This window comes from Monodon monoceros, unplaced genomic scaffold (genome assembly GCF_005190385.1).
Source record: "Monodon monoceros isolate NGI ecotype Baffin Bay Population unplaced genomic scaffold, NGI_Narwhal_1 Super_Scaffold_10, whole genome shotgun sequence".
NCBI lineage: Eukaryota > Metazoa > Chordata > Mammalia > Artiodactyla > Monodontidae > Monodon > Monodon monoceros.
In genome coordinates this window covers 50,822,905-50,846,065 of record NW_021703766.1, presented here as the reverse complement: position 1 = coordinate 50,846,065, position 23,161 = coordinate 50,822,905, and the positions used below count along the sequence as shown (strand labels likewise).

Sequence of the window (23,161 nt, the reverse complement as noted above, 5' to 3'; positions counted from 1 at the left end):
CAGCGGGTCACGCTGGCCGCAGTCCATGGGCAGGTCTGGGCTTCGGTCCATAAAAGGCAGGAGCTGCTGGAAGTGCCTAGAGTCTGTTCCCTCCCACGGGCTGCTGGATGGAGGAAGGGGCGAGGGCCTGAGAGGAATGAAGCCACTACCTTTATTGCATAGACCTTTTCAATTGCTTTGAAGATTGGGGCTGGGGGACACACAGAAGACCGAGGAAACGAACTTCCCCGCCCCCACCCACGGGGGGAGGGACATTAGTGCAAATCGGAGCGCCGCCCGGGGAACTTGCCCCTCCTGGGCTGATTGGCCAGCTTGGTGGAGGCACCGGAGTAGACGGGGCCGGTTATCTAAGGCCTCCCCAGCCCGTACATTCCAGGTCACGTCACTGGACTACGCGTTAAGACAGGCTCCGCCCTCAGCCGACCTGGCTTTCTACGAGCCATTCACGAGGGTCTGGAGTGAACCCGCCCTCGCTGATCAGGCACTACCCTTGGGGCGAGCCCATTTCTCCGTGACCGTCAGGACCCCAAGCCCCGGAATTCGGGACATCCTCCAGCATCACCTCTGGCCCCCTGGGGTAGGACGCAATCCTGAGACCAGGCAGGACCACTGTAGCCTCCGCCCCGACTCTAGCAGCCACACCACGCCCCCTAGCTCAGGCTCCGCCCCCTCAGGAATGTAAGCCCCGCTCCGGGCGAGCTCCAAGCTTGGTTGGAGTTAAGGCTCCCGCCCAGGGCGGCCTGAAGGACCCGTGAGCAGAGTACCGAGGCCGGGATGCACCTGCGCCTGCAATGGCCCATACTCCACCTGCTCCCCGTCCACCGTGAGCACGCCGCGGGGCGTGAGCGGCTCAAGGCGGAAGGCACGAGCCGCAGCGTAGCCCAGCTGCGGACAGCCCAGGCTGAAGTGGCTACCGCGCTCCATGGCCAGAAACAGGCGCAGGAGCGCCGCCCGTGAGATGCCACCGCGCACCCAGCACAGGTGCACCAGGCCGTCGTCAAAGCGCGCGTGGGGCGCTGCCACTAGGTCAGCCCCCAGGTGACTGGGTGAGATGGCCAAAATAAGCACAAAGTCCCCCTCCATTGTCACCCAGCCTGGGGGTAGTGGAGCGCCTAGAGGAGGGAGCAGGTGGTCAGGTGGGCCCCCAGCAGAGATGGCTACCCGGGCATCAGGGGTGGGAGGTGGGAGCCCAGAGGATGCTGGCATTTCTGAGGCCCCCTCGGTGATGGGTGAGAGTTGAGCTGCCTTGGGGGAGCCAGGGGGCGAGGGCAGCAGTGGGTCTGGGGACAGTGGAGCATCCCCGGCCCCACCCCAGTCCCCAGCCAGCTCTGGGCCCCCACCGTTGAGGGACAGGATGGGCAGGGGTTCAGGTGAGCCAGGGGAGGTCAGGGCAGGCTGAGGCAGGGGCAGGGGCAGGTCAGACACTGAGCGGTGCAGGGGTGAGTGGGCCACGGGTGGAGCTGGGCCGGGGGCTAGGGTCAGCTCTGACTTGGCACGTGGCAGGCCATGAGCAGGGGCGGGTGAGGCGGGCTCCACCGTGGCAGGGAGGTAGGAGAGGCGGCCGCGGTAGGTGTGCAGTGTGGCGAGGCCCAGGACCGTGCCCAGCGTGAAGCGAGCACTGCCCAGGGCCCTGAAACGCTCGCTCTGGATGTCCACATCTGACACAAAGCCCCAGGCCACAGACAGGAAGGAGAAACAGCGGGAGCCGGAGGCCAGAGTGACGGAGAGCAGGTCCAGCGGGTGGCTGCCACCCCGGCAGAGCAGCAAGGAGCAGTTGAGCAGCAGGTCAATGCCCAGGGCCGGCTCAAACCTTCACAGTCAGACATGGACGGATACGGTGGGAAAGAGCAAACAGGCTGGGTGAGATACACAGTGCCAGGCGGGGAGGAGAAACACACAGACAGGTGGGGCAGCAGACAATGGGGAGAGGAGGCCGGGCATGTCCTGGGGCCTGCCCGCAGCCATTTGGCCACCTCCAGACGGACTCTTCTTACTGAGCCAGGTTCCCTGTCAGTTCTTTCATTCCATAAGCATTCACTGAGTGCCTCCTGTGTGCCAGGCACAGTTCTAGGCACTAGGGAGACAGCTAGGAACAAGACAGGCAAAAATGTCTGGGGGGTGTGGGGAGCATCCCTCAGCCAGACTGACCTGGCTGAGGGGAAGATGTGGCGCAGATGTACCAGGTCCCTGTTATCCCAGGAGGGCTCCTCCCACCTACCCCCCATGCTGGTTCACGGCTCCTGCCAGTGCGTTGCCTGAGCCACAGGGGAGGATGCCCACGGGGGTCTTCACGGCCTCTTCCCAGTCGGGGCGTTCTAGGAGTCCATTCAGTACCTGGAGGGTGGGAGACCAGACACCTGCGTGTTGGCCCTGGCCTCCGCAGTCCCGCAGGGCTCAGGCTTGGGGCAGGGTGGTCCTACCCTACCTCATACAGCAGCCCATCTCCGGAGACGGTGACGATGCCATCCCACTCGCTCAGGCTCAACCCCTGGACCAGCTCCCGGGCATGGTTATGTCGTTCTAAGGTGGGGAACCAGGAAGTGAGGCAGGCTGTTCCAGCCCTGACCCACCACCACTCCCCAGGACTCAAGAGTCCTGGCCCCCAGCTCCCGCCTCTATCATGACACTGCCCTTACCTGTCTGGATGAGGTTGAAGGACAGCCCCGCTTCAGAGATCATGGGCAGCACATGGTTCTTACACCACTGCCAGGCCAGGCCCCGCCCCCCAAAGGGATTGACCAATAGGAGCAATCGGGGAGGCCTTGGCAGAAGGTCGGGGGTGATTTCTGCAGAGAGAGGAGAAGGAGTCTACAGAGGTCAGGGCACCAAGCCCCTCACCTCAGAAACAGTAACTGCAAATAGCCTCCAGTGGAGGTGGTGGAGGGCTGGCATCAAAACCTGCTGGGAGTTGAAAGTTATTTTCTCCCCGGCCTCACCAGCTCAGGCCCAGGTGTACAGCCCGCCCCCCTCCCAGGTGCCGAGACAAAGGCATGGATCCGGTGTCTAATCCCAGAGCCCTTTGGACTCACGGGGCGGGGGGGGGGGGGGGGGGGGGAGCTGTGGTTTCCACCTTCCACACCCCCAAACACCTGGAACCCAGGAACAGGTTACTCCACTGTGAGGGCCTCACCCCCAGACAGCCAGGACCAAGGAAGGCCCGCCAGCTGGGGACCCTGGAACCTTTACCTTCCTGTGCCAACTGAGTACCCTAGGTGGGGCCCTCTGCCTGAAAGCCTCCTCTGAATTCCCACAGCTGGATTAGATGCCATCTCTGGGCTCCTGAGACGCCCCAGGGGACCTCTGCGAGTGCCTGTCATCCAGGGTGGTGACTGGGCATATCACACTTGGCTGCTCTCACCAGCCCGGGAGCCTCTGACTCATCTGTGGTCAGGACCCATGAAAGGGGGGAGGGGACAGAGACAGAAATCTCATGAGAGCAGCAGACCCAAATCCTTCTCTGCCTGGGATTTTGCCTTCTGTGCCCATCCCTGTCTGTGCATCACTCTTTCAGTATGAACCCAGAGAGACACATCATACAGACAGACACACAGAAAAGTAGAGACAGAGATGCCCACAGAGATGCCGCAGAGGGAGATCTGCGGAGACACCCAGGTGGCCCTCGGACAGAGAGGCCGCCCAGTGCCTCACCCCCATCCCCAGGTAGTGGCAGTCCGCGGAGCAGACACGTGAGGGCAGTGGCCCAGCGCTGGGCCTCAGCACGGTTCTCCTCGTAGGTGGCCGCCCCGTCGGCCCGGAAGGTGCGTGCAGCTCTGCGCCGGCCCCCGCGCCGGCCCCTCGGGTAGGTGTAGATGCAGAAGTAGGCTGCTGAGTCCGAGGGGCTTCGGCTCCGCAGGGTGCAGCAGCCTGAGACCTCAGCCAGCAGGACCAGGCCACCCCGGGGCCGGGCTTCAGGCTTTGGCCGCAGCCGTTGTATGTGCAGGGCTTGTGGTGTGAGAGTGAGGGCGAAGCGTGGGCCTCGGGCTGGGTAGGAGCCAAACTCGCCATGCAGGAGTGGGGTGCTGGGGGTCAATGGCAGTGGCGGTGGGGGGGCCATGGCTTTGACCCTGTCCAGGGCGCTCCTAGGCCTGTGGCCCCAGCTCCAGGTCAGCTCCTGCTCTGGCCTCTGTGGGGAGGAAGGAGGGTAGGAGTCAGAGTCCAGGACCCCCATGGTGGGCAGAGGGAAGCAGGGGCAGGGCCTGTGGATAAGAGGAGACAATGAGGGGTGCTGACAGGCAAGATGGGAGCACCAGACAGGCCCAGACAAAGTGTGGGAAGACTGAGGACGCAGGGCAGAGGTCAGCTGGACAGGAAGGCCAGCATCCTGGAGGGTCCACACCTAGGCATGCAAATATTCATTCCTTTATTCCCCAAATAATTATTCAGTAGTATGTGCCAATCACGGTGCCAGGCCCAGCAAACACAGCAGGGAATAAAACAGACAAAAATCCCTGCCTTCGTGGAGTTTATATTCTAATCGGAAGATAGGAAAACAAGATAGACATAAAATACATATCGTGTTGGATGACAATTAAGGACTTTGGAGAAAAATAATGCAAAGGAGAGAGATCAGGATGGTGGAGACATATAAATAGACATACAAAGGTAGAGAAAAACACAACAGAACACACACACACACACACACACACACACAAACACCCCCACACACCTACACACAGTCAACTCCAGATGGAGAAAGTAACAAGGAAGAGGCACTCAGGCACAAAGAAAAAGGTCTGAGAGCCAGAGAAACACTGAGAGGAGACAAACAGCTTCAGTGAGATGAAACCTAGTATAATGAAAGATACTTAGGGAGCAGAGTGAGAGTTTAGGGGCTCCAGAGGCCCTCTGAGAGTCAGACAACAGAGTTAGGAGAGAAAGAGCAGACAGGAGAGGCAAGAGGTAGGGGATGTAGTAACTGGAGAAACTGAGAAAGGGGTGTGACATGGAGCAACTAAGGGGTCAGAGAGGTAGAGGAGCCACATGCAGGCACCTGCAAGGGACAGGAGCCAAGAGCTGGACCTCAAGCACTGACCTGGGTGTCTGGCCGCCTGCTCTCCAGGGAGAGAGTGGGAGCTGGGCCTGAGGTCCCCTCCCCCTGCCCTCTGCCCAGTTTCTGCCTCCTCCTCCCAGCTCACCTTTGTTCCCCACTGCCCCGCCCACCCCGTCACCTATCAGTCCTGCCCCTCACCTTCCCCCGGCGCAGAACTGCCCCAGACACACCCCCATCTGTGGACTCTCAGGAGCCACCTCTGCCCCCTACCCTGGGCAGCTGTTCAAGCCTCACCCCTAAACTTGCATTGACTCCCCCCCCCCGCACTTAGAGCCCTAGATCTCCCCCAGTTCTGGGGCCTGCGCCTCGGTCCCTAGGTCCCCAGGTCTCTGGCCTGGTCTCCATTCTCTCCACCCTCCATGTACCCCAGACCAGGGCCTGGGTCTCCATCCATAGGTCCCCCCAATCCATAAGCCTGAGTCCCTGTCTCCGGTTCCCCGGGTCCCGGCCCTCCATCCCCACCCCAGTTCCAGACCTGGGTTTTCATTCCTGGATCCCTCAGTCCTGGTTCTGGTTCTCCATCTCCATCCCACACCCCTAGTACCCAAGTCCCGGGCCTGCGTATCTGTTCCTCTTGCTCCCTCAGTCGTCCTGACTCGGGTCCCTGTCCCGACACCCCAGACCCTCCTCACACGCCGGATCCTCCTCCAGGCGGCCACTCAAGTCAGCACCAACTGCCCCCCATCAGACCCAGGGGTGGGGGGGAGGGTGTGCATCCGCTCAGCCAATGGCCGCGCGGCCGGCCTAAGTTGCACCAATAAGAGCGTGCGGGGGCGGGGCCAGCAGACTCGCGAGCTTGGCGCAGGGGCCTGCAGCGGGAGAGCGGGAGAACTGGGCGGGGTAGCGCGCTTAGCGAGATCAGCCGCCATTGTAGGTGAGGGCACACGCGCAGCAGAGGCGGCTTCACGGAAGCATGGCCAGAGCCCCTGTCGCCATCTTTGTTGAGGGCAAGTGGGCCTCTCCCATCCTTTGACTTTATAAAGAGAAGGGGCAAGGGGGAGAAGGTCTTTAACTGCAGATAGAGAATGACCCTAACACAGATAACAAAGACCCAGAGATATGCAAAAACAGTAAAAGGGAACAGTGAACCAGAGTCGGAGGCAATAAGAGACTTGAAGAGAGAGTGTTGTCTCTTTTTCAGTTACAGAGAGTCAGAGAGATAGACATAAAGAAAAGCAGAGATACAAACAAAGAGACAAAGACAATGGAATTAAGAATGTGCAAGGTGGGCTTCCCTGGTGGCGCAGTGGTTAAGAATCCGCCTGCCAATGCAGGGGACATGGGTTCGAGCCATGGGTTCTACGTGCCTCGCGGCAACTACAGAAAGCCCACGGAACGAAGACCCAACGCAGCCAAAAATAATAAATAAATAAATAATAGATTTTTTAAAATGTTCAAGGTAAGGAAATGATGGACACAGAAAATGATGGACACAGCAAGACATGGGGACAGACACTTTCAGAATGAAAACCAGGGAGGAGAGGCTCATTAATTCACAAACTATTTACCTTGGGCACAAGCTAGCGTGGGGGCAGGGGGGCAGCATGACATAAATATCTGCCCAGTGAATGACCCAGTTACACGGTAAGACGGAGACTCAAGAGAGAGACTGGGAGTATCTGAGAGAGACCTCTAGGTCAGGGGTGAAGGACAGAGAGAATGTTAGAGGCTGAGAGGAACTGAAGCCAAGAGACAGAAAGCAAAGATGCTGACAGAGATACAGAGAGGCAAAGACACGATGAAATTGAAAGAAATCATGGCAAGAATAATATCAGGTGACCAATCAATGTACCTAGTGTTCAACTGAGAACAACAGCACCAGATAACATGTGCCAAAAAATAACCCAGAGAGAGGGGCAGAAACCCAGAAAGATGGAGAGACAGGGAAACACAGTGCGTGTGCTTAGGGCTCCAGGGGAAAGAAAGACAGATACAGTAATCAAAGAGGCTGGGACTCAAAGACCAAGGAACAGGGACAAGGAGGAGAGAAGGAAACTGTGTTCCATCGTGTGGTGATCTGGACTTTCAGATGGACACTTACCTGGTCCTGCTGCTCCTCTGCTTCAAGGTGTCCATTCATCTGCAGGCCCTCTGCTGTGTTATCACATCAGTAAGACCCTGGCCCTGGGTCGGAGGCCATGGGAAGGTGGTATGGACAAGGAGTCAGGCCTCATGGTGCAGGCCTGGCCTGTAGGAGCATGAAGGGCAGAGGAAAGGAGGCCAAGCTAGCAGTGCTGCAGGGCTTCCACGAAAACAAGTGGACAAGTCAGCTTCATCACTGCCCCAACCAGTCCATCTGGTCCCATCCAGTAAAGGCTAATAACAGCAATAGACGCCCCTTTTTGCAGATAAGGAAAGTAAGGCACAGAGAAGTTACACGACTTGCCCCAAATCACAGAGAGGTTGCCCAAGGTCACACCATTAGTAAGTAGCAAAGCCAAGAATTGAATTCGGTTACAGATGGTATCACCATCTTTCTGTCTCTTCTCCTCCTTGGATCTCTACCTTCCCTCTCTTTCTAGGTCTTCTAACTCCCCGGGTCACCATTTCGCCACCCTTGGTCTCTTTCCGCTCCCCTTCTGGGTCTCCATTCCTCCTCCTCTTTGAATCTCTGTCTCCCTCTCTCTGAGTCTCTCCTCCCCTTTCTTTCAGGAGTTTTTTACTCATCCCTCTCTCCACCCCATCCCCCAAGCCCCGGGGGCCTCAGCTTGCCTCCTCTGTGCTCCAGTACCTTGCACGTCCCTCAAACCGAACCCGCTGGGCCACTTGAATCTCTCGGCTGGGAAAAGCAGCCTCCAGGTGGCAGGGGCTGAGTTGGGTTCAGGGAAGGGCCATCTGGGGGCAGAGGGAGAAGCTGAACCTAAAAGGTGGAAATACAGAATGCCATAGACTGGGCTGCAGCAAGAAGATCTCGGGTTAGACCTCAAGTAAGACTTCCCGAGCTGCGGCCGCACTTGGGAAGCGCAGCACGAGATAAGGCAGATGTGAGCCTGATAAGGAAACGCCCAAAGCCTGAGGTCAGAGGTTTCCCGAGGTCCCGACTAGCCCCGGCAGCCCCGCCAGCCCCGCCTCCTCACCTCCAATACTCGGCCCTCTAGGTCCTCCGGGAGCCACAGAGAGGCCTTCGGCGTCGGGCCAGAGCGTCACCGCACGACACGTCTTCCTAGCTCCGCGCGACATCTCTCTGGCTCCGAGATCCCCTTCTGCCGGAAGACTATCAAGAACAGGGACTGGATAGGGCCAGAGAGGCCTTCGACGTGCTGGCCCTTCCCTCCTTGGCGTAGCGCTTGTTCCCCTTTAGATGTTCTTCCACCCAATTCCGGAATCGCCCATCTAGCTGGTCCTCCGATTCACCATAGAGAGACATGAGTCAAGGTAGAGCGCCGCGTCGCGCCCGTGTGACGTCACGTAGGCGCCACTCGCTGAAGGCTTTCCCCGCCCATCCTGGTTCTATTCTCTCTTTCCGGACCTGGCTAAGGAGGAGGCGCCATCATGGTGAGCGCGTTTTGTGGCGTTCGGTGCTTTATCATCCGCTGCCATCCGCCGCGGTCTCGCGCTGGGGACGTTCCAGAGTGAGGCAGGGGTCCCGGGGTGTTCGAAGGAGGCGACTCCCGCTGTGGGGAGCTATTTTGGGATGGGCCAGGATCCCAAATGGGATGGGCGTTCTCAATCTCCCGCCCCTCCCATAATCCTGTATTATAGGTCCCATCTAATAGATGACCAAATCGAGGGGCCAGGAGGTTAAGTAATATGACCGGGGTTACAGTGCCAGTAAGTGGCGGAGCCAGGATTCGGACCCAGGCGCTGCTCCCACAGCCACTCTTGCCTGTGCTGTCCCTGGATCCGTCACTCCCCAGCCTGAAAAGCTGGGTTCTGGGGCGGGGTGGGGGGGGGTGTCAAGCGTCCGGTGCCCGAGTGTGGGGGCCAGGCAGGCTTCCGTTCGAGTCTCAGTTCCCTACCCACCGTATCATCATTTCTGTGCGCAGAAAGCATCTGTTAATTGGAGACCCAGTAATTACGCCTCAAAGATGTGAGTTCGAGAAGAAATAAGTCAGAGGAAGTGCTCACCACGGGCCCCTGCATACATTAAGTGCTGGATAAATGAGAACAATTAATAATTAGGTAGTTCTTTATAACTCATGACACAGCCTGAAAAACTTGGAGGAAAGCAGGCAGGGGGTGTAGTGGAAATCGTGGGCTCCCTTCAGTTTTAGCACTACTGTGGGAAACTATACTTCATAAGGAGGTCGTTCTAGGGTTGGCCTGTGCAGAGTAAGTTCTAGAAAAAAGGGTCATTTCCTTTATAAGAACTTGGAGTCTGCCCTTGGTTTAAATGTTTTTGATAACGCTCCACGCATGGGAGCAAGGTTTGGGAGCTTAAATAATACTTATATTGTTGAAAAATATAGCTTCTAAAGAAGTAAAAACTTGGGTTAACGCGGCTGCTGTGTTAAGGTCTTTCACGGTGCTGTGTGCCATGTGTTGAAGGCTTTTTGTGTAGAATTAGGCGTCCCCCTCCTTTTTTTTTTAAACAAAGTCACTCGGGGCCCAGGGAGTTTTAAGTATTTTCCCAGAGGGCTCCCAGTGGTGATCTGGGATTTGTTGTCTCCAGAGACTGGGGCTTTAGCTGTTTCTTAGAGGTGAGGAATAACAATGTTTATGGGGTGAGGAATCTGCTAGATCAGAGTTGGGTTCATGGTCTTCTCTTCACCCCTGCAGGGAGTTGACATCCGCCACAACAAGGACCGAAAGGTTCGACGCAAGGAGCCCAAGAGCCAGGACATCTACTTAAGGCTGTTGGTCAAGGTGAGGTTGGGGCCTAAGACCCCTAGGCAAGGCCACCCTGGACATATCAATACAAGTTCTAGAGCCTCCATGCTGGTATTGGTCCTGGGCTCCTTGCAGGGGCCTTCAGGGCAGGCTCGAATCTCTGCTGCTTTCCCTTAGCTTCTGGAGAGTCCAGTGTTTTCAGCCTCTGGGCTGGTTTACCAGTGGGGAGGGGGATTTTCTGGGTCCCTGGCCAGGAGGGACCTAGGCCAGCTCTTTCCCATGGGCTTAACGGGATGGGGCAAAGCCCTAAGTCACTTCTTTGCCCCTTCGTTAGAAAGCTGAGAGGGAGGGAGGGGGGGCGGGTGGGCTGCCCCGGGTTTCATTTTCGTTTTCCTCCCCCTCCAGCTGTACAGGTTTCTGGCCAGGCGAACCAACTCCACCTTCAATCAAGTTGTGCTGAAGAGGTTGTTCATGAGTCGCAGCAACCGGCCACCTCTGTCCCTTTCCCGGATGGTGAGGGGCTGAGGCGGAGGGCATAGCCAGCCTGGGGAGCGACTGGATCGTGTCTGGAGCTGGACTTCGGGTGGAAGGGCGGGCTTGGAGCTCTCTGGTAGCGGCCTGGCTATCAGCTGGCTTAACCTCATCTAGTGGTGGGTGCAGAGCTCTGACCCTCTGATTGTAGCTGAATAGTGGGGGCATTGGACTGGCTTAGCCTCTTGGTCTCATTTTCCTTCTCATTGTGTGTGTCTGGGGGTGGGTTACAGTGGCTTTATGAGATCTTCCTGAGGTTTCAAGTTATAGAGCATCTTCTGTGTCAGAAGCTTTCTGTAGGAGAGAACCGTGGAAGAATCTGTTTGTATTTTCTTTGGAGATTTTCCCAGACTGGACCTGAGATTAGGCTTGTGCTAGCTTGAGAGGTGTGGCATGGGTAGGTTTAGCCCAAACGGGACACAACTGTTGGTCCTTGGGATGCCTGAATGGGTGGGATTGGATTTAACCACCAGAAGGGACTTGTTTAATGTGCATTTCATCCCCACCGCCCCAGATTCGCAAGATGAAGCTTCCTGGCCGGGAAGGCAAAACGGCTGTGGTGGTGGGGACTGTAACGGACGATGTGCGTGTCCAGGAGGTGCCCAAACTGAAGGTGAGTGGGGAGGGGGCTCAGGAGCGTGTTGGGTGGGTCACGGTGAGCTCCTATGGACCCAGTTCAATTTCTCGTGCCGCCGGCAGGCTCATCTCACCTCTGGGTGAGGCAGGCGTCGTGCCTGGGTTGAAGGGGGGGGTGTTGTCCCTCACGTTGTTGATGGCGGGTATCCCTGGACAAGCCCCTTCTGGGGCCCAGCTGATGGCGCTCGCTCTGGACCCAGACAGCCAGAGTTCAGACCTGGATTTCTCTGCCACTTTGTTATCTCTGGACAGAGTCTTGGATTTCTTTGTGCCTCAGCTTCCTTACACATGATAGCTTCAGGTTGCGGTGTTAAAGGGGTTTCTGGGAGTGAAGTGGTAAGAACGGCTGTCATGTGCTCAGGAAGCTGCCTCCAGTACTTGGTGGTGTTGGTGATCAGGCCGAGGAAGCAGCTGGGACTCCTCTGCTGGGCCTGGGCAGTGGACAGGAAGTCCCAGCAGCCCCTGGGTCGCCCTCCAGGGGGCTCTGGCCACACCTGTCCTCTGTGTCCCCCAGGTGTGTGCTCTTCGAGTGAGCAGCCGCGCCCGGAGCCGCATCCTCAAGGCGGGGGGCAAGATCCTCACCTTCGACCAGTTGGCGCTGGACTCCCCCAAGGGCTGTGGCACTGTCCTCCTGTCTGGTGAGTGGTGCTTAGTGGCTTGAGGGGGGTAGGGGGGTGTGAGGGGTCTGTCAAGAGCTGTGGGACTGCTAGCAGCCTTTACCTTCCCAGGCCTGGGAGGTCAGTGACACTCCCACCCCACCCCAGATCAGCCTGAGCCACCGCTTCCTTCCCTTCCCCAGGTCCTCGCAAGGGCCGAGAGGTGTACAGGCATTTCGGCAAGGCCCCAGGAACCCCGCATAGCCACACCAAGTGAGTATACCTAGCCCTGGACCCCAGCCTGCGGGTCTAGGCGTTGCCACGCTTCCAGCTGCTTCTGTTTCTCCCACTAGTCCAGCCTCAGGTCTCTCTAGAATTCCCCCACCCTCTTACCCGCTTTTCCTTCAAGACTGCCTAAAGTTCTGTTCCTCGGGTGTTGAGCTCCCTGCACAGCCAGCGTCACAGATGCAGGCTTCCCAGGGCCCGTCCCCGTCTTTGCGGTGGGGCCTGCATTCTGTCCAGCGCTGGGGCACCCAGGTGGATGGCCCCAGGGCCTAGCGCAGGCGCTTCAGCAGCCACTCCTGCCAGTTTTGCTTCCTGCGCTGCCAGGCTTTTCCAGCAGCGGACTTGGTGTCGCCACTGACGCTGCTTGGGTTGAGTGAGGCCCCCTTCTGGTGTCCCTGTGCTTCTCTGTTAGAGCAAGCAGCTCTCTTCTGAGCTCCCAGCCAGACAAGTGGCGGTGGCGTCCCTCACTTGTCTGTGGGCCTCTTCTCACCCTCCCTTCTCTCCCTGCAGACCCTATGTACGCTCCAAGGGCAGGAAGTTCGAGCGCGCCAGAGGCCGACGGGCCAGCCGTGGCTACAAGAACTAAACCCAGATCCTACCTTGTTATTAAAAAGATTTTGGATGCTAATGGCCTTTTGTGTATTATTGGGGAACGGGGTGGGGGGAGGGAGAGGGTCAGAACCGGCGGTGAGAACGCCTTTGTTTGGGGGAATGGTTGCCACGCCCCTTTCTGGGGATACCAGCCTTTGGGGTGAGCCCCTTCCGCTGTGCTGGGGGACGGAGCCTACGGTTCCAGGTGTATGTGGTGACTGCCCTAAGCCTGTTGGCCCCCTTGGACCTCGCTGCACCGTTGGGACCTGGTGGCCATCTAAGGCCGAAGCCCCACCTCTTTCCCAGGTGTGTGGTGAAGCACCTGCTTTTTCCGGTTAGCCGCACCTACTCTTAAAGGAACCGCGCTCCCCTCCCGGATCTCTGCTCGGGATGGCTGGCGGGGCTTGGACCGGGAAGTATAAATGGGGCGGGCCGCCGTGGGGGAGGGGGCACGTGAGAATAGGTGATGTGCTCCCCCTCCCCCGAAGCTTGAGTCAGGCGGGCCGCCAGTCCCTGGGCGAAGCCCGTTGAGTGTGTTCCTGGAGCTGGGACCTTACTGTCCTCTGCCTCCAGGGGCCTGTGTCAGCCCCACCCCTGTGTTTGCACAAGGGGCCGTGGTCCCCGGATCCCGGGAAGAAACCCGGTGAATAAGGCGAGGCGGCCAGAAGAGCCGCAGAAATGAAAGGAGGTCTCCAGGCCCTTGATCTGACTGTTCTCTGAAAAGGCAAGAGAAGGAGGGGTAGGGGTTGGAGACCTGGACGCAATGGGGGGGGTCTGGGGAGGGCAGCAGGGAGAGGGAGTGGCCTGGCTTTATTCCCCTTCCTTCTCTTTGCAGGGCTGGTCGCTGTGGTCTGGAGGAAGGGAGCAGACTGGGTGCTGGGATTGGAAGGAGGGCTGCTTGTTGGCAGGGATCAGGGGTCCACCCACCAGAGGCAGGGTCAGGATCCTCAAAGGGGCAGCTTGGGAGGGAGAGACGCAGGGTGTTCCTTGTCTAGGAATAAGTGGATGGTCTGATAGCAGGAGATAGTGGGATTAAGGCAGAAAACCAGGCTGGAGTCAGCATTGATTAGAGGACAGCCAGAAACAACCCGGTGGCCCAGGAGACAGGCAGGGGCAGCCGTCTGAGGAACTGTGGCTAGTCAGTCGGCCCCTCAATCTAGATGGGCTGGTTCCATGATAATCAAACCCCCTGTAGAGGGCATCCACCACTGCAGCAGCCTGAGTGGGTGTGAACGCTCAGGGAGCAGAGTCCTCAACCGGCAGAGGAGACAGACCTAGTTCCCCAGCTGGGGAAGGTGATGCCGAGGTTTAGGGCTGGAATGCATTCTTCCGAGGCTGAGAGGGGAGATTCAAAGAGAAGTCTTCCGGGATGGCCAGCCCGTGAGCGCTGGTGAGCCAGCCAGCTGGCTGTCGGGAGAAGCCGGTTCTAACGGAGCCAGCTGGGTGCCCCACTCGGCGGTCAGATACTGAGAGTGTCAGTTGGAAGCAGTCGGTGTCTTCCAGACAGAGACAGCCAGAGAGGGTCAGTTAGGTGTGCTGACTGCCAGGGAGAAACAGGCATCTCGCCCTGTCTTTAGTTAGGGACACTTGGGTGCTCAGAGACGGGCAGACAGCCTGTTGCCTGAAGATGGGGAAGTCAGCCTGAGCGAGCCGAAGGGTCAGTTGGGGCATCATGTAGCCAGCGGGCTGGAGGTGGCTGGTGTGTCGGGGAGCAGAGATGGGTAGCTGATGGATCGCACAGTTGGAGACAGTGTCAGGTGGTCAGCCTGACCAACACGCAGGGCCAGTCATAGGCTCAGCCAGACCATCAGAGGCTGGCAGGAAGCTCAGATGGCCGGTGGGCTGTTGGTCTGAGCAGAGCCACGCACCCGGTGGTTAGTCACTTGGGCAGTCTGATTATCAGGACGGCAAGCCAGGGACCGTGCAGGGAGCCATTTGGACTTAGGGCTGTCCTGCCTTGCACGGCCACACAGACTCTGTCGGGAGACCTCCAGATGCTCAGTGCCCAGAGACGGCCAAGCCCTTGGACATCCAGCCTCTCCATCCTCCCACCTGAACGGCCTGATGGCAGCCTCCCAGCTGGCAGCACTGGGAGGAATAGAGTCAGGGGCCGGGCAGCTGCCCCTGACCGAGGCCACTCCCAGCTTCCTGTATTCCGAGGGCCAGAGGCTGGCGCTGGAGGCTCTGCTGAGCCAGGGTGCAGAGGCGTTTGAGGCCTGCGTGCAGCGCGAGGGGCTGCGGCCCTTCCTGAGTGGAGATGAGCTCCGGGGCCTGGTGGCGGCGGCTGAGGACTGGACAGCAGCAAAGCAGGAGCCTAGCAGGGCAGCAGAGGGAGCCACTGCCACCAGTGGGGACTTGGGCAGCCTGACCTACTGGCCTGGACAGTCAGAGGAGCCGGTGCCCATGTTGCGGCTGGGCTGGCCGGAGGACTCAGCCTGGAAGGGTATCACCCGGGCGCAGCTGTACACGCAGCCACCTGGCGAGGGCCAACCGTCCCTCAAGGAGCTGGTGCACCAGGAAATCCAGGCCGCCCACAAGGTGGGGGCCTCAAGGGCCTAGTGTCCCTTCCTCAGACCCGGTCATCCTCACACGCCAGCCCCCAGAGGTGGGAGTGCGCGCACATCACTTGGGAGCCAGGCATTCTGAGCTGTGCCCTCCTGGAACTTGTGTGTCCACATTCCTGGAACCCAGGAATCCACACCTCCCAGCCCCCAGGACTTGGGCATCCACACCCCCCAGATCTCATCCTCTCCCTCTTACATATGGGGGGGTTCCATCTTCTCCCCAGGACCTGGGTGCCTTAGGCATCCATGGCCCTTGGATCTACTTATGACCCCCCTGGTCTCAGTCATCTCCTCTACCACTTCCACCACCAGGGTGGAGGTCTCCATCCTCCTTTCGGGGAGGGCCCAGATGTCTCCCCTGCAGCACCCCCTGGACAGCACTTTTTTTTTTAACAGTTTATTTAGTTACATATTTTATTTATTTATTTCATTTTATTTTCAACTGCGTTGGGTCTTCGTTGCTGCGCGCGGGCTTTCTCTAGTTGCGGTGAGTGGGGGCTACTCTTTGTTGTGGTGTGCGGGCTTCTCATTGCGGTGGCTTCTCTTGTTGCGGAGCATGGGCTCTAGGCGTGCGGGCTTCAGTAGTTGTGGCACGTGAGCTCAGCAGTTGTGGCTCGCGGGCTCTAGAGCACAGGCTCAGTAGTTGTGGCGCACGGGCTTAGTTGCTCTGCCGCATGTGGGCTCTTCCCAGACCAGGGCTCGAACCCGTGTCCCCTGCATTGGCAGGCGATTCTTAACCACTGCGCCACCAGGGAAGTCCCCCTCATTCTTTAACAATTTTTCTGTTACTGCTCCCATGCTAAGTGCTTTATATGAGTTAACCTGCCTAATCCTCAGGAGGACTCTGTGAGGTCGAGACTTAATGTACCCATTGAGGAGATAGGGAGACTGAGGCATGGCAGATTGTCTCTTGCCTGTACGTGGCCGAGTGAGGATCTGAACCAAGGCTGTCTGGCCAGTGAGTCAGGGTTCATCACCACTACCTTTTTCCGCCTGCAAGATCCAGGCCTTCAGCACCCCCCAGTCCCCAGAGCTCGCCTTGGTGGCCTGGCAGGTCATCCCTCCCGAGGACCCAGGTGGGCAGCTGCCCACAGTGCCCTGCAAGAGCCTCCAGCCCATTGACCTCTGGAGCAGGGCAGCCATGTAGTAGTGTCACAGCTCAAGGGATACGGTTGCAGACATGTGATTTATGATAACAGTTTTCAAGCAGTTAGAGGTGTGGGTCTCGAGGAAGGGCTGTTTTCTTCTCATTCACACATAGGCGCTGCATGAACATAGTGCATGTCTGGGGGGTCTCCCCCTCAGGCTCCCTGAACATCCCATGGAGACTGGGCCCTTAAACTCTCCAGAGCACCTCACCCTATGAATGTCCCCCTAAGCCCTAGGCTCCACCCACAGCCCCTCTCCCCACCCTCAGCTGGTGGCCGTGGTCATGGACATCTTCACTGACCCAGACCTGCTTTCGGACCTGGTGGATGCTGCCACACGCCGCTGGGTGCCCGTCTACCTGCTCCTAGACCAGCAGCAGCTGCCTGCCTTCCTGATTCTGGCCCAGCAACTGGGGGTGAACCCCTGGGCCACTGAGGTAGGGGCCTGGCAGGAGGGACCCCTGAGTCCCCAATGCCCTGGCACTGGGAGCATCAGGCGAAGACCCTTCCATGGGGTCCTGGGTCATCGAGGTGGATGCCAGCTGAGAGGGTCCCCTGAGATGTGATGCCCATGACAGGGTGGGAAACTGGGGTCAGCCTTCTCATGGGGTCCCTCTGAGTCAGGAATATCTGAGGCCCTGGGGAAGCTGGGACAGAACCTTCCAGAGAGTCGTGGGCCACTTAGGTAGGACCAGCCTGTAGGGATCCTGAGCCCTCGGCACTGGGTGGAGGTCTGGGGGGTCGGCCTGAGTAAAGGCGTGCCTCCCCCACCCCAGAACCTGGACATCCGAGTCGTGCGGGGCTGCAGTTTCCAGAGCCGTTGGTGTCGGCAGGTGAGCGGCAACGTGCGGGAAAAGTTTGTGCTGCTGGACGGCGAGAGGGTCATCTCAGGATCCTACAGGTGCGGCTACCCTCCCCTCACCACACTGCCCGGTCTCCTGTCCCCAACTCTCCCTCAGTGGCTTCAGACAGCAGTTGGCATCCCCTTTCCCAGACTCTCTTTCCTCATCTGTAAAATGGGTCTAAACCCCCTGCTCGGGAAAGGAGGCATCCTGTAGCAGAACAGGCTGGCACTGGCCCTGCTGCTGGGCTGTTTAGTGGCTTGCAGGTAAGTCTTCATCTCTGTGACCCCTGTGTTTCCTCATCTGGAAAACTGGGCTCTCACTTGGTATGTGGGAGTTTCCAAGCCAGGGGGACCTGGATTGAAGTCTGAGCTCTGCCTTGGGTGAGTAACTCCACCTCTCTGAGCATCTGTACAAAAATCAGAGCTGGTATGCAAATGGCCCAGCCCTCAGACCATCTCACGTCCCTCCTCTGCTCCCTTTGGGGTCTCATTGACCCAGGAACCTGGCTCCGTGACTTCTTAGTTCTGTGACATTGGGCCTTCCCCACTCTGAACCTCAGTTTTTCCCATCTGGAAAGTGTGAAAATAGCAGCATTTACTTCCTGGGAACAGCATGTCAGGGGGCACGTGGACTCTGGGTCAGATGGCCTGGGGTCAAATCCTAGCTCGGACAGTTACTGGCTGTGTGACTTTGCATAACTGACTTCCCCTCTTTGTGCCCCAGTTTCGCCCTCTAGACAATGGGATGGTTCAGTTAGTGCGTCTACAGCAAGGTTTCTCAACAGAGGTACTACTCACATTCGGAACCGGATGACTCTGTGCTGTGGGGGGGCTTTGCTGGGCTGAACTGCCCTCTACCCAGGAGATGCTGGTAGCATTCCCCCTTCCCCAAGTACAACTACGCAAACTGTCTCCAGACTTTGCCCGGTGCCCCCTGAGGGGCAGAAGTGCCCACTTGATTACCTTTGCTCTAGGCTGCTGGCTTTGAACCTTGAGCAGGCATCAGAATCACCTGGACGACTTGTTAAAAAAAAAAAGCAAACAGAGTTTTGAACCCTGCTCCTTTTCAGCCGGGCTGGAATGGGGCCCGAGAATTGGCATTTCTAGCAAGTTTCCGGTTGATGATACTGATGCTGCTAGCCCAGGGACCATACTTTGAGAACCGCTAGCACCAAGACTGGGAGGTTGGTTTTTTTGTTTTTGTTTTTTTTTTAAAGGGCTTCAAATGCTTGGCTTTTTTATCTATCTATCTATCTATCTATTTGTTTATTTATTTATTTATGGCTGTGTTGGGTCTTCGTTGCTGTGCGAGGGCTTTCTCTAGTTGCGGCGAGCGGGGGCCACTCTTCATCGCGGCCTCTCTTGTTGCGGAGCACAGGCTCCAGACGCGCAGGCTCAGTAGTTGTGGCTCACGGGACTAGTTGCTCCGCAGCATGTGGGATCTTCCCAGACCAGGGCTCGAACCCGTGTCCCCTGCATCAGCAGGCAGATTCTCAACCACTGCGCCACCAGGGAAGCCCTTTTTTTCTTTTTTTTTTTGTCTGCAACGCGCAGCTTGCGGGATCTTAGTTCCCCAACCAGGGATTGAACCCCGGGCCCTTGGCAATGAAAGCGCGGAGTCCCAACCACTGGACCGCCAGGGAATTCCCGAGACTGGGAGGTTTTGAAGAGAATCCACGTTCCCAGCTTCACTTGGGGATTCAGTGAGATAACGATGCCTGGCACGGAACGTAAGAAGTGCTCCATAAACGTCAGCTGTCGTTTATTATTATTTGTTTTTCACCATATTTCATAGACTCTAAGGTGCCACCAAAGCAAAGAAACATCCTGATCAGAATGTGAAAAGATACGCGTCTTAGAACCAATGAAATACAACAGTACAGTCAAACCCATAGGGCCTGGTTCCCCACCACTAAATCAGGCCTGAGGATGCTTTGCTGAGCGCTGGGCTCTGGTGACAGCCCTAGAACGATGAGGCCAGGGCCACAGGGGGTTGTCCAGGGCCTCTGGCCATTTGACAGGGGAAGGGGATGGAGGCAGGGGGCATGGGGGGGAAGCGCAGGCGGGAGACTAGTCCTGGGCCCTGCCCTCCAGGTTGGTCACAGCAAATGTCGGAGCAATTGCAGCGCGCCCAGCGCCAGGCCGGTGGTGGCCCATGCCATCCGGCCGCCTGTGGGGTGGGGGGTCCCGTTACACAGGTGGCCGGTGCAGCAGTCGGTGGTGAGGCTGTAGGTGACGCCCATGTAGCTGACGGGCTCCTCGCGGCCACACGAGGTGGCTGGCACGCAGCCTTTGTTGGTGATGGGGCTGACGCCGGGAGCCACCCCATGGCCCGTGAAGCAGTCCTCGTCATCGCCGCAGCGCATGTGCATGCCGGGACAGATCGTGGAGTCGGTCAGCTCACAGAAGACGCAGTCCTTGGTGCCCGTCGTGCCTGGGGGCAGAGCCATCACCAGAAGCAGCAACCAGCCGAGGACCATGGTGGCCTGGCGGCGGTGACGGTGCCCAAGCCAGGCAGTAGGCTTCCTGGGCCTCCCGGAACTGCTGAATGGCACTCCTCACGCCCGCAAGGCTTGTACCCCTGGTTCTGGTCTCCCAGGATCAGCACCCGGCGTGTCCTCGGTTCCCAATGCTCCGCATCCCTCTTGGAAACTCTGTTGTGACCATGGCTCTCCGGTCCTTGGGTCTCAGAAACTCCACCGGGATGGAGATGAGCCAGTGGCCGCTGCCTGACAAGAGACTTTGTGGAGCGGAATGGGGTGACCTCACAGACCCCACCCAGGGTTCCCACTGACTGCTCTGGGGGTGAGGTCATAGGTGGGGGAGGGGTGTCACAATCTGAGGGGCAGGCTGGCCAGCTGACCTGCTCGGGAGCAAGGACACTGCCACTCCACCTAGGTAAGGAACCTCAGACCAACTTTCATCATCTCGGCCGCGAACTCATCCGCTCTGCTGGGCGCCGGGTGCTGTCCCGCCACGTGCAAGATACACAGCCCAGGGCGAGCCTGTTTTTCCGATGGGAAAACCGAATGAAGCTCAGGAAGGAAAACTGATATGTCCAAGGTCCCCTGAGCCAGGACAAGAGTCCAGGTTCATTTAATTCAAAAGAGAGCATTTACTGAGCACCTGCTGTGTACCAAGACCTGTGCTCAATGCTTTAAATCACAGCCACTGTGGTCACAGGGATAGTCAGGGCACAGCTCACCACGGCTCGCAGGCTTTTAATGCTGGGCACGTACCAGGCCCCGGGCATGAGGCCTGACCCATGTTCTCTGATTCTAATCTTCCTACGTTTTAGCTCCATATTACAGATGAACAAACTGAGGCAGGGAGCAGGCACACCTAGAGCCTGGCACACAGCAAGTACTTAATAAATGGCAATTACTGTAGGAAGCAGCTGAGTCTTCAGTCCCTGAGGGTGTCAGAATCCCATCTCTCTCCAGAGGGGGAAACTGAGGCATCCCTCTATGGGGACAAGGCAGAGGCCAGGTTTAAACTCGAGTCTGATTCCAGATGATCATTTAAGTATGTTAACTGATGTTGTCTTCACATCAACCCTCTGGGGTAGGTACTTCATTGTTCCCATTCTACAGAGGTGCATGTTGAGGCCAGAGGGATGGCAGGACTTGGCGGAGGTCACAGAGCCTGCCCTGGGACCAGGTTGGGGCCTGGTGATGGGGGCCAGACCAGGCTTCTGGGGCTGCTTGGAGATCCTGACCCCCACCTCTGTGCCCCCCAGCTTCACATGGAGTGACTCACGCCTGCACCGTGGTCTGGTGACCCTGCTGACCGGTGAGATCGCCGATGCCTTCAGCCGAGAGTTCCAGACACTCTATGCGGCCTCCTGGCCGCTCCCGCCCGCGCCCACCCCGGGTCCCTTTGTCAGAGCCGTGGGGGGGTTGCAGCTGGCCTACAGCCCGCATCGCGTGGCCCGCCGCTGCTCCGTGGCCCCCCTGTCGCCGCCACCACTGCCTGATGGCTCGCTGGCCCAACGCCTGGCCGCCTGCCGAGTCTTTGAGGGGCACAGGCTGGAGACCCTGGCCAAGCCAGGGCCAGCTCTTAGCGACATCCTGAGGAGTGTACAGCGTGCCCGGACCCCCAGTGGCCCCCTGGCCCAGCCCAGCCGCTCCCTATGGGACCTGAGCCGCCTGGCCCAGCTGTCAGGCTCTAGTGACGGTGACAATGAGGTGAGACCTGGTGGCTGGCCTGAGAGAGAATAGCTGGAAGAGGATAGAGGCATGTGAGCGCCTGCGACGTGCCTGGCCCCGGGGGTGGGGTGGGGAAAAGCAAAACTGCTCCCCTGCGTTCATAATTGCATCGTCCGCTTCCTGTATACTTACTGTGTGCTGGGCAGGGGAGTGCCTGGTAACACTGGGCAGAGACCCTGAGAGCCCTGGGTGTGAAACCTGGCAAGATACACCAACTGTGAGAGCTCCGGGCGTGGGAGGGGGAGAAATGCCTTCTCTGAACCTCAGTGTTCTCATCAAGGAAATGGGCTGAGCTAGTGTCCCCATCCTCTGTTTGCTTGGGAGGAGGAGTCAATGAAATCGAAAGAAATAGAATAACCACCATCATTACAATAAATTCCCAAAGTGGAACTTATTTTGATTTCCTGATATCCTCCCAGGGCAATGAAGTGATACTCTTATTACACTCACTTTTATGGATGGGAAAGCTGAGGCTCAGAGAGGTTGTGTTTAACTTGCCCAAGTCAAAGCAACGATCTTTTGCGGGCACCTTGCCACGTGCCAGGCCCCGTGCCAAGCGCTTTCACAGAGGTGGTTAAATGTAACCCTATGAGGTGGATGTGATTACAGCTCTCCACCCACTCATTTCACAGATGGAGAAACTGAGGCACCAGGGAGGAATTGGACCTTAGCCCTGGTTGCCTCCCAGGCAAGACTTTTAAATGCTCTGCTTGCTGGCTTCCTGGATTCGAGTGTGCTAGGCATATTGGGGAGGGGATTAGGGAAGGTCAGGGGGGTCTCCCCTCCCTTCCCCCAGCTGCTTAGACACTGGGGTTCCAGCAGAGCCTGGCCCAGTTCTCTGGGGAACCCTGGGCGGGCCCTCAGTGTCCTCAGCTGTGAAGTTGGCTATGGAGAGGGTAAGAGCAGAGCCACGTGGGAGAAACCGGTGGATTCTCCTTGGATCCAGACAGACCTGGGGTCAGTTCCTCTGTGAGCTGTGCCCCCTCTGAGCCTCAGTTTCCCCATCTGCTAAGTGGGAGCTCAAGCACTCTCTGGAGGGTGAGGGAGAAAGTCCCAGGAATCATCTCCCTCCACCCGGGTCAAGGGGAGAAGAGGGATGGGCAAGGGCCAGGTCCTCACTTCTCCCCAATCCTGAGCCGCCCTCACCCAGCATCAACTCCCTTGGCAAATATTTGCTCCCCCCATGAAGCTGCCGGCTGCTTCCTGTTCCTCCCCCACTGCAAAGCTGCGCGTGGGGATGCAGCTCCTTGCCCCTTCTGTAGGTCTGGGCGTCCCTGGCCTCCCCACTCACTTCCCTCCTGGTTCTGGAGACCCCCTCGGAGTTTCACACCCTCCCCTCCGTCATCACCTCCCTCCAGTCTCACCTCCTTCCTCCTCTGGGCCCCCAAGTGCCTCCTCTCACCTCCCTCTCTTTCCCTCCACAGCTCAAGAAGTCCTGGGGCTCCAAGGACACCCCAGCCAAGGCTCTGATGAGGCAGCGGGGCGCTGGAGGGGCCCCCGGTGGTGAGGCGGACTCCGGTCCGCTGGCCCCGTCCCAGCCCTGGGGTGGCCCCTTGCCTCTCATCCCTGCTCGCCGCCTCCACTATCCGTCCCCGACCCGAAGGCGGTTTGGTGAAGATGCTGCCTCCAAACTCCCAGAACCCAGAGGCATCCGGCAGCCAGACCGGGCCACCCAGCCAGGACTCAGGGGGCGGCGCTGACAGGAGCCGAAGCCAAATGGGGCTGGCCCCGTCCCAGGACAGTCGGACAACTGTTGCTCAAAGCCCCCCTGCCTCACTGTTGTACCTTGAACAAGGCTTCTGGTCTCAGTGTCTGGGAAGTGGAAGGGATTTTTTTTTTTTTCTTTTCACTTGTTCTAGAACTTGGGCAAGCCCGGTGCTCACTCTAGACCTCATTGTCACAGCCTAGAAAATGGGCATAAGGTCTCCACTAGCTGGC

The 23,161-nt window shown here is 58.2% G+C and overlaps 4 protein-coding genes across 9 annotated transcripts; 2 read left to right on the top strand and 2 right to left on the bottom strand.

Annotated features, from left to right (window-relative positions):
- Nucleotides 1-127: 127 nt before the first annotated feature.
- Nucleotides 128-8,244, bottom strand: SPHK2 (sphingosine kinase 2). 6 transcript variants are annotated; one of them, XM_029204365.1, is made up of 8 exons: nucleotides 8,128-8,244; nucleotides 7,782-7,910; nucleotides 7,092-7,238; nucleotides 3,649-4,123; nucleotides 2,637-2,786; nucleotides 2,426-2,520; nucleotides 2,219-2,334; nucleotides 128-1,810 (listed from the first exon to the last, which is right to left on the bottom strand). In XM_029204365.1, exons 3-8 carry the CDS (start codon nucleotides 7,128-7,130, stop codon nucleotides 718-720), a joined length of 1,968 nt encoding a protein of 655 aa, XP_029060198.1. In that variant the 5' UTR covers nucleotides 7,131-7,238; nucleotides 7,782-7,910; nucleotides 8,128-8,244; the 3' UTR covers nucleotides 128-717. The 6 variants fall into 6 exon arrangements, with proteins under 6 accessions (XP_029060198.1, XP_029060212.1, XP_029060204.1 ...); XM_029204379.1 differs by lacking the exon at nucleotides 7,782-7,910 and having other exon boundaries at nucleotides 8,128-8,243; XM_029204371.1 differs by lacking the exon at nucleotides 8,128-8,244 and having other exon boundaries at nucleotides 7,782-8,070.
- Nucleotides 8,245-8,470: 226 nt separating this feature from the next.
- On the top strand, nucleotides 8,471-12,496 carry RPL18 (ribosomal protein L18). The gene is made up of 7 exons (XM_029204350.1): nucleotides 8,471-8,545; nucleotides 9,770-9,856; nucleotides 10,226-10,333; nucleotides 10,866-10,964; nucleotides 11,502-11,625; nucleotides 11,787-11,856; nucleotides 12,379-12,496. Exons 1-7 carry the CDS (start codon nucleotides 8,543-8,545, stop codon nucleotides 12,452-12,454), a joined length of 567 nt encoding a protein of 188 aa, XP_029060183.1. The 5' UTR covers nucleotides 8,471-8,542; the 3' UTR covers nucleotides 12,455-12,496.
- A 2,027-nt stretch (nucleotides 12,497-14,523) lies between these two features.
- Nucleotides 14,524-22,923, top strand: FAM83E (family with sequence similarity 83 member E). Its single transcript, XM_029236157.1, has 5 exons — nucleotides 14,524-14,997; nucleotides 16,441-16,608; nucleotides 16,948-17,072; nucleotides 20,755-21,202; nucleotides 22,648-22,923. Exons 1-5 carry the CDS (start codon nucleotides 14,524-14,526, stop codon nucleotides 22,921-22,923), a joined length of 1,491 nt encoding a protein of 496 aa, XP_029091990.1.
- On the bottom strand, nucleotides 19,115-19,495 carry SPACA4 (sperm acrosome associated 4). The gene has a single exon (XM_029213478.1). It carries the CDS (start codon nucleotides 19,493-19,495, stop codon nucleotides 19,115-19,117), a length of 381 nt encoding a protein of 126 aa, XP_029069311.1.
- Nucleotides 22,924-23,161: the final 238 nt, after the last annotated feature.